The sequence below is a fragment of the Daktulosphaira vitifoliae genome, unplaced genomic scaffold (assembly GCF_025091365.1).
Source record: "Daktulosphaira vitifoliae isolate Bord-2020 unplaced genomic scaffold, ASM2509136v1 Scaffold_2, whole genome shotgun sequence".
NCBI classification, from domain to species: domain Eukaryota; kingdom Metazoa; phylum Arthropoda; class Insecta; order Hemiptera; family Phylloxeridae; genus Daktulosphaira; species Daktulosphaira vitifoliae.
This window is the reverse complement of record NW_026099573.1, coordinates 11,522,056-11,532,493: the sequence shown is the minus strand read 5'-3', so window position 1 is coordinate 11,532,493 and position 10,438 is coordinate 11,522,056. Positions and strand designations below refer to the sequence as shown.

The window sequence follows — 10,438 nt, the reverse complement described above, 5'->3', positions numbered from 1 at the left end:
TTTACACAAATACTTTTTCAAAGCAATTTATCTAGTCTTAAAATATAATGATAAAATGTACAATATAAAACTATAGATAGTTTGTTTATAAAAATTTAATTTTGTTAAAGATAATGATATTTAAAATAATTCGTCTAATAGTATAATATCAATAGAACAATAAAATAATAATACAACACATATTTTTAAATTATCATTTGATTTTTAAAAAACCACATATGTTCAATGAAAGTTTTTGAATTAATTAATTATAAAATAACAAAAACCTCTTCAATAGCTCATCAGTGACAATTATCTTAATAGAAAAAAATCAATACATGATTATAATGTTATTATTAACGTTTTCAAATCTGATTTTTAGCTTCTCATTTTTTATGCCGTAAACGAAATAAAGAATGTATAGATTAATCAAAAATTAAAAATATGGACAGTCCTCTGTTTATCTACTCAGTTATCTAGATGATAGTATTTACAGTTTCCACTGTGTCTTTCAACATTGATAATTTATTTTTTGTGACGCTTTTCATTAACATTTTATTTGTATATTGCGGAATCACAGCATTTCCAATGTGTATTAATGATTGCTAAAACAAAAAATAGGATGATCATTACAAAAATTACATACATTAATTACTTTTTATGCTTAGGGTATGATGAGAAAAAATTAATTAGGAGTTTACTTACCCATACTGTGTGAGCAAAATATCCAGTTGTTACAGTGGCAGCTCCTATCATTTTTAGTGCAGATCTGACATAGTCATCAGGAGACGGTACAAACCAAGATGCTTCTGTTAAATCACTCAGTTTGGTTGTAACGAACCCAGGCATGAAACACTGGACTGTGATTCCATCTGGACCGTATTCTGTAGCCAATTCCTCGCTGAATTTTTTTATAAACGCCTAAAATTAATTTATTTAAAAACATTTAAAATGACTTTATTAAAAAAATCAATGGATATATTTACAAAATCAATAAAAAAGAACTAACTTTAGAAGCACCATAAACACTTAATAAAGGAGATGGTAAATCCGCAGATAAAGCAGAAATATTTATAATAATTCCATGATTGCGTTTTTTCATACCAGGTAAAACTATTCCACATAAATGTATTACAGACATGATGTTGCATTGAATAAGGTTTTGATATAAAGGATTATTTTTATAATGTTTCAAAAAATAATTGGGAGAGTATGACATTCCAACATTATTAACCAAAACTCCAATGCTCATGTCTTTAAGTTCTTTTTCTAAACAAGTCTTGTATATTTCTATGTTACTTTCTGTGAAATCCATTTCTATTATTTTAGTATTGACGTTGTATTTACTCTCTATTGAACAAATAACAACTATTAATGTTAAAATATATTAAATAAAAGTGTTTTTTTAAATATTAGGCTATTGATTAATGCTGTTAATAATGAAATAAAATTTCAAAAGCAAACCTAATTGATGCCTAAAAAATAATTATTTTTATCAAACTCAATTAATGCACAACAATAGTCTTACATATAGACTTTCAAAATTAATTAGTATAACTTTTCACTTACTAATTTCATTAGCTTGAGTTTCTAACTTGGATTTATTTCTACTAATGAGGATAACATCCATCCCTTTTTCAGCCAACTAGAAACAAAACAAAGTACAAATGTAAAAATTATGGTTTTATTAAATTTTTTTTGTTAAATAATTTTTAGCTTCCATGCGAAGCTGAGAAGGTATTAATTTTACTATGATATGTTTAATTTTTTTTTGTGTCTGTTACCACTTATTCTTAGCTCTCACTGGACCAATTTTGATGAACAATATGTCAAAATATCACAAATCGTATGCAGTCGAAGACATTACCCTCAAAAACTGAAATATTTCCCCCGTTCTCCGTAAATGGGGAAATCCCCCAAAAATAATAATTTTAAAAATCGATAATTTTCGACATTTTTTCAACTTTTACTAAAAACTGTCATAATTTTTTGAAAAAAAGAAGAATAGAAATAAAATATTTTTTATATATACATTAGGTAATTCAGTTTTTCCACAAAAAATTAACTTTTAAAAATGTTCCGGAAATACAGATATATATATATATATATATATATATATATCTTAAATTAAGGTTATGTAATACACTTTAATTTACAATAATTTATTTACTTTTTTTTTTTTTAAAAGAAAAAAGTACAACTTTCTGTAAAAATTTGAAAATTCAAAAAAATTTAATAAATTGTAGTACAAACACTTAATTGAAAGTTTTTTTAAGAAATTAGTGTAAGCTGCATTGAGAATCAATCCCTCCTAATTATTTTTTTTTCAAAAATAATTGGTATGACTTAAAATAAAAATGTATAAATTTTTAATAATCATTTTTATAAAGGAATTTATTAGAATTGATGCTGAGAAGGCTTGACGCAGAAAAATTTGCTTAACCAAATTTTTACGCTTATATAAAGTCTGTAATTTGATTTTTTTTACCATCTCTTTTTTTGAGATTATAATTAATTAGCAAAACGTGTTGATTTTTATGAAATTTTATAATTTAAAAATGTACTTTTAAACTTTTTTTAGCCTAACTTGCAAGTTTCAGATTGATATAATTAAGTGGAATATTTTATGAGTATTTAAAAATCATATTGTTTAGATTGATACGTGGTTAGAAATTTACTGTATAATTACTATTGACAATAAATTTATGAGAACAGCTCAAAATTTCGTTAAAATTACTCTTTTTTTGTATTAATATCGGAATAAATAACTTCAATAAAAATCATACTAATAATTTCTATGTAATTTTAAGTGTCTAAATAGATGCTATGATTGAAATATTCAAAACTATATTCCGTATATTATAATATACTGATATTTAGAAATATTTCGCGCTTAGTTTCCACCTATGATTTCATCTACTAATGTGTTGTTAAATTTCTTTTTAAGTTATATTTTTTTTTATATGTTCACACTCGTTTTTTACTCCTTAAAATTAATCAAAAATCATACGTGATAGAAAAAATCGAAATGCAAATTAAAAATCGGCACGAAAAATTGATCAAGACAAGTATAATTTTGACTCTGATGAAAATTTATTGTGCACCAATGTATTTATTCATAATTGACAAAAAATTATTTTCTGAAAAGTTTTTGCATCAATTCCTTTAATTTTTATACACGCTTGCCATAGAAGTAACGAAATATACAACCATTTATTAATTTTTTATAATTTCTCCGAAAAAATTACAATACAAATTATTAAGTATCAATATCATACTATATTTAATTGTAATAATCAATACTTATTCATATATTAATATTCATATATTCCCGAGTTCTAGTCTACGTAAAACTAGATTTGACATTAACATTTGTAAAATTATATTTTTATTATTAAATAACATATATATGTGGATCCAGGGGGAGGGCGCGCGACTCTTTATTGATTATCGTCTCCTAATAAAGAAGAGGTCGTTTAAATGATAAAATTGGTAAAAAATTGATTTTGATGTCTATACATTTTTTGTATCTCCTCTTGAAAAATTGTAAATCCATCACTGATATATATATATAAATTTATAAAAAAATAATACGGTTAATACCTGTTCGGCGTATGATTTCCCAATTCCATCGGTAGCGCCAGTTATAACTGAAATAAAGAATTTTATTAATTAGTTGAAACAGTAAAAAATTCTTTTATTTAATATATATAATTATATATTTTTAGCTTGAAAAATACATAAGTTTTAGTTTAATAATAAAACATCTTAGTATTTTCAAAAACATTTAAAACTTTTGCCTTCTTATTTTTATCTTTCTCAATTTAATTGTATAATTTCCTTTAAGAGTAAAGAGATTATTTAGCCTTTCAGTAACTTTTAGTATAAAAACATTAATATTAACTCTTCAGAAAGAGTGGATCCCATGTGCAATGTGCCTCCCCCCGTACTAGCCCTGAACTCATAAATACTAATGTAAAGTTGGGCAATCTTTGTCGAATTAAAATTTAATGTTTTGAATTAAATTTTAGTATATCGTTGTTAATACAGTACGTATTTCAATTTGTACAGGTTTTCAGGGTGACGAAATTATACATGTTTTTATACAAGTAATTTTACTTTTATAACGTACAATGAAATTACGAGTCTTACAAAAATTATATATACATTAAAAAATGTCCAGAACACTTATAATATAATTATTGATAAAAATCTCATTTAGACAATTTTTAAGATACCCATTGTTACAGAATAAGCCACGATATAATGTAAATTATACAAATTGTACGAAAGTGAATTATTGATAACAATAATGCTTTAGTTACTGTAAATTATTTAACTTCAGTTAATGGATTTAGTTGTGAATTTAATTATTTCTTACACATTTTATTAAAATAGTTCATCTACCTCAAACAGAGTTGTTAAAAAGCATGCAAAAAAAAAATCTGTCTAAAACATAAATAAACAATTTAAAACGTCTCATAAGACCAATGTAAATTTCGACATTTTTGGTTTTTTAAACAAGCAGTATTTATGACAACCCTGACCTCACACATATATTCAATCTGCTCAACCGGTTTATCGGTTTCTACTTTTTCAAATAAATGGATATGAAGCTTAATACAGTATTTTTTCGACGTGTTAAATAAAAGATATCAATTCACATCTTAGTTTATTCGTAATTATAGTTGCATATTTAATAAACAATAACAGATAACATATTTGTAGGTATTAGTTTATGAGTATTTTTATGCTCGTAGAGTATTAAAAATAACATTTACATTGATACTACACAAGTCATTCGGAATTGTTATTCCGTAAAACTAGTTATGAAGGTTATATTTAGCTTATTTGTTTATGTTCAGGAAATTATTTCTTATAATTGCCATATTATGGATGAACCTTTCAAAATTATTAAATGATAAATTATATTATAACGCCATTGATGCCCTAAAGGAAAACGTCGTGTTTAACATAATTTAACTAAAATTTTGAACATAATAAAAACAAAGATATAAATAAAATAACATAAATCTTTTAAGTGTATTTTCACTTAAAAAAAATTCAACTTGAAAAGTTTTAATTTTTCGTTTCTAATTTGGCAGGCCTTTCAAAATTCGACCACTTTAAATCTCTCTTTTATTAATGTTATAAAGACTATAAGTAAAAAATATAAAGATATAATTATAAGACAACTCATATGTATTTTATTAATATATTCCCTAAAAATATGTTATTATTCTTTTATTTTAAAGGCCTTAACTTAGTTGCGAACTCAGTAGATATTCATCCTAATAATCATATATAGCCTTTAAAAAATTCGTTACAATTTTATAAGACATTTTTTTTTAATGGATACTACTTTTTAAGGGCATAACATATACGAGCCTAACTTGCATAAGCTTTAGTTTATATTAAACTCTTTGACTACTTTTAATAATAGGTTGCTTACCTGCCCAATTTCCAGATTTCTTAAAATTCACCAACGATGAGATTATATAACTAATAATGGATTTAATAATTCCATATCCTAATTTAAGAATAGTAACACATATTGTAAATATTCCAATGTATTCGACATACTCTCGAGAAAATTCATAAATTTCTTTGAAAGATGATATAAACGTCATATTGATTTGAAGAAGAAAACTGTTACCTAGTACGAAGAGCTATGTTGAAATATTTATGAGAAATATAAGGCTCCAGATTAAAACACGTTTAAAACGATCCCCTACCTGCACGACCTATAACCTTAAAATTACACATGAATATTAGATTTTGATATAATCATATGGAAGAAGTTCAGGATGGTTAATGAGAGGTAGGTAAATCATTCGAATGCATTACTTCTGGAAAACTGGTTTTAAAGTAAATATTTTCTAACCTATTGTAGTGATGAATATGTTTATTAATATTTAAAAACTTTAAAAATCAATCTACTTATATATATATATATAAAAAAGCATGTACAAAGTGATTAATTTGTCGTTCACCGCTACATTTCTTCTAAGATAACAATTTTGATATATATATATATATATATATATTTTTTTTTTTGTTATATTTTAACTAAATTAATATAATTTGATAATGTGCAAAATTTGAAGCTATCCGAGAAGTTTAACTGTTTTAATAGAGCATATAATTTGATTTTTATGAGTAATTACTAGTAATAAGTACTTTATTAATTTAATAAAATTACTATCATTAGATATATAATTTTACGAGAAATTAAAAAATATTGAAATTTTTTATATAACAAATAAATGGTAAAAACTCAATTATTAAAAAAAAATTAAATAGAACTCAAAAACTCGAAAAATTACTATATTATTTTTACAAAAAACTTTACAAATAATATGTATTTTTTGACGCTTAGGCAGTGGTGTAAAATATTTGGTTACACAGTTACTCAACTAAAAATATCATACTGACTTATGGAAATTTTTGGAACATTTATTATAGTAAAGTATTTTAGTATAATTTAATTATTGAAATAAAAAGTGATCTAATTTTAATTTCATTTAATTATTTAATAAGAATAATTTAAAAAAAATTACTTGTTACTTTAGTTTGATCGATTTATTTTATAAGCTTTCATGCTAACTTTACTCTTAAACTTAAGAACAGTAAATTGTCCTTTAGTGGCTTATTTAGGATTTTATACTGGAGGTTTAACAAAAAAAAAAAATGTTCTTACCTCCTCCTCATTGTGCTATAGGTAGTTTTTAATAATTTCCTCCTAAGTAGAAATTTTTTTCTAGCAATTTTCCCAAAAATTCAACTAAAGATAATAATCAAAACTCAAATAATACCATTAAAGTATAAATTATGTTGAATTTTTATAATATATTTTACATTAATTTTACTCTTATGTTTTCGTTTTGCAATTTAATTAAATTAATCTAGTGAATTTAGTGAGAATACATACTAATGACATGTACTTTCTTTATTGGCAATGCTATGCTAATATAAATATGTTAGTTGACCTATTTTTGTTTATAATCAACTCAAAATGAGTAAAAGATTGTTGCAAAAATTTTCCATAGCATCTTGTTAGTTATAAAATTTTATTGTGTCTTTTCCTCTCCTATTATGAATTTCTAAATACGCACTTGAGTGAAGTCCTATTTGAATTATTACTGGTATAAGTAATTAATTAAAAAAATAACATCCACTGTAATTAATTAATTTTTTTTCGTAAAAGTTATGTAACTTCATTACTTGTTTTATTAAATAATTTTTAAGAGGTTTAATTCTTATTTTTTTGAGTGATTTGTTATTTAATTTACACATTATTATTGTTGTATAGCTAAATTACTATTTTTTAAATATTTTTTGTAGGCTGTAGCCTTGAAGAAACTAAAAATCTCTCAATGGCATGTTTAAGATACATTTTTTTTCAGTTAGTTTTAAACTATAAATACACTTTTGATTTATCAATATTTATTTTATGAGCGTCACGAATTTAATATTCAAATAATAATTTAACGTGAGAAAATTAAAAACACTTTTTATATCTGTTATAAGTTATCCAGCACAGTGAGGATGTAGCGTAGTGAATATAAGGTCAGATTTTAATCTATACGGGTAGATTGAAATTTGGCAGTGATTAACATCACTATCATAAAACATTTCAATGCGAATGTGCGCAAAGAAAAATTATTGTAGAAGAGATTGGTACCCCAACCACTCTCTCTTAATATGCCTATGAAATAAGTATTAATTTGTATAACAGCCTCCCTAGGAAATTTTTTCTAAAAAAATACAAATAGCTTTTCTGAATTTTGTGATTTTTACACAAAAATAATACTTTTTCTTTAACTTTGACGTCCATTTTACAAAGCAAATAGGTCCTAAATAAAAATTTGAATGAACTACAGCTGTAATAGACAGCCATTATTTTATTTTATCATATTTTTATTTCAATTTTTTTTTGTATGGTTTTTTTAAATTTCATTATTGTCTTCATATATCCAGAGAATCTTTTCTTGACAATAGATTCGAAAATAGAACTACAATATTAAATAAATATTACACTAAATTTATTGAATATGATATAAAAATGATTTGCCTGAAAATTAATAAAATTGATGTTCGATTAAATATATAGATTGTTTAAATCGGTTAGACTCCAAAAATCAGGATTCGTAACATTATTAATATTATTAAATAAAAATAATTTTAGAGAGAGAGAAAAATTAGATATAATTAGTCCCTCCAATAATGTTGTAATTTCAGCTAAAATTAAAATTTTTTATAAANTATAAAAATGATTTGCCTGAAAATTAATAAAATTGATGTTCGATTAAATATATAGATTGTTTAAATCGGTTAGACTCCAAAAAACAGGATTCGTAACATTATTAATATTATTATATAAAAATAATTTTAGAGAGAGAGACAAATGAGATATAATTAGTCCCTCCAATAATGTTGTAATTTCAGCTAAAATTAAAATTTTTATAAAATTGGCGCACAAATATTAATGTTATTGAGTTGAGAACTCAGTGTTTGTATTTTTTAATGTATTTTTCAATAAACATATCGAACAATTCTTAATTCTAATAATTAAGTAAAAGTTAACTTATTCTCGAGTAGTTTTTCAAATAAGTTAAATGTCTAATACTGTTCTGAACTTTGTCATTAATTTCATTTATTTGTTGTGTTCGATAAGTATTTCAAGTATAACACGTTATTGTTCGTGATGTTTAATTTATTGATAAAAAACAGCAGAGTCCAACAATATCATTATGGTTGGTCTGATTTAACTTTCACGTCAATAACAAACGCGAAATCTTTTCATTCCACCAAAAACTGAATTGAGAAATTAATCTCTTTTAAAAATCCAATTTCTCATCCTAATTAATTCTGTATTCCTATTTTATTAAATATGTGAAAGTAAAATACACAGTGCCAAAACGGTCTCGTTGAGCACTCCGAGTTCGTAATGCTGAAAACTTTAAAAACACAGGAAAGTTATAAATTCGTGACGACTACAAAAAACGCATCGTATTTACATAGTTTTATTATTACTACATCTCATGGACGTCGGCCGTGTGTTCTATTTTGGGGAGCGTTTTGATATTGGCGGCGTCGCGGCAACAGATGTTCCGTTTCCGCGTCCAAACAGTACGAGTTTGAATGATCCGTACACCGATGTTATTGCGCATGCGCGCATCTAAACTCATTGCAAACCATACAGAGTGAAACTCTAGTTTCAACGATAATTAACGATGAAACTAAATTGATTCAAGACAATATCCATTGACAATCGTACTCTTGTCTGTGTCAATGCGACCGATCACGGTCGTGGGTCACAATCGACGTGTTGTCGTTTTCCTATTATTTTGTTTTTTATTGTGCTTCAATGCCAGGTTAGTTGAAAACCAATCAAGGAAATCGTAGTAGGCAGTATCGACCAGGCTTGTCCCCCAGCAAAGTAATTAAAAAAAATTCGCATTTAACGTTGAAAGTAATGCTTTTCAATAAATTAAAAAGGGATCGTTAGTAGCCCTTCTACTCAAGACCATTAACCTTCAAAAAAATATCGCCATGATCAGGTGAGTGAGTTGTGCGGAGAAAAAGAGTGGTATTTATATTTACTCGTTTCCTTAAACATTTGATGAGCAAAAGAAAAACAATTGCCGTCAACTGAAAAATTCTTGGGGTATATTTTTTGCACTGCTATTGCTGAGAAGTTATTGGAAATACGTATCGTAATTGTATTTTAAGGGGTTATGTAATTCGAACATTTTTTTATCCCATTAAAAAAAAAAAGAAAATATTTAAAATATCGATTTAACTTTTATTGGTGTTCTGACAATCTTATCTTCATATTTACTCCGGTGTTTCTGCAATAGAATTGTCATGTTTGAAAAACAATTTCATAACTGAAGTTTACTTATTTTCATTGGAATGAGATTTGTTTTCATCTGAATATTTCCCTAGAAGCAAGTACGATAAACTAGCAACCACGCTGCTTTAATTATGCTCAATTTAAATTGTTTTTTTGTATAATATGGAAAATCAAATGTTGAATAAACGGATTTTGAGTGTCTTAAACTTTAACAGTCGCCTAAAGTATCGTCTTAATATCTCGATGAAAAAAATATACATAGAATGTTCAGTAAGTAAGAATCTGGATTTCTATTGTTCCTATTTCCTTACTTATTGAACACTTTGTATATTTAATCAGGTATCCTATAATACTGAACCTTCGCTGTAAAATTAAACTTTTATTTTCTGATTGAAATTATTATTATGATTAACTTTATAACTTATAATGTAATTTTATATTATAAAATGTTAGTTGTACAATGAAAAAATGTCCACAATTTTGTTTATTTTTATATATTTAAAAAAATAGTTTAAGTATAAAAATCAATCACGGCTTATGTTAATCATTAGTTCAATAGAATATTTCTAGAAACTTATGAATTTATCTAAATTAATGAAC

The 10,438-nt window shown here is 24.9% G+C and overlaps 1 protein-coding gene across 1 annotated transcript; it reads right to left on the bottom strand.

The window, feature by feature from the left end:
- Nucleotides 1–43: 43 nt before the first annotated feature.
- On the bottom strand, nt 44–5,705 carry LOC126898946 (very-long-chain 3-oxoacyl-CoA reductase-like). Its single transcript, XM_050673372.1, has 6 exons — nt 5,432–5,705; nt 3,583–3,629; nt 1,549–1,624; nt 989–1,329; nt 685–900; nt 44–584 (listed from the first exon to the last, which is right to left on the bottom strand). The coding sequence occupies exons 1-6, from the start codon at nt 5,607–5,609 to the stop codon at nt 456–458; spliced, it is 987 nt and encodes a 328-aa protein (XP_050529329.1). The 5' UTR covers nt 5,610–5,705; the 3' UTR covers nt 44–455.
- Nucleotides 5,706–10,438: the final 4,733 nt, after the last annotated feature.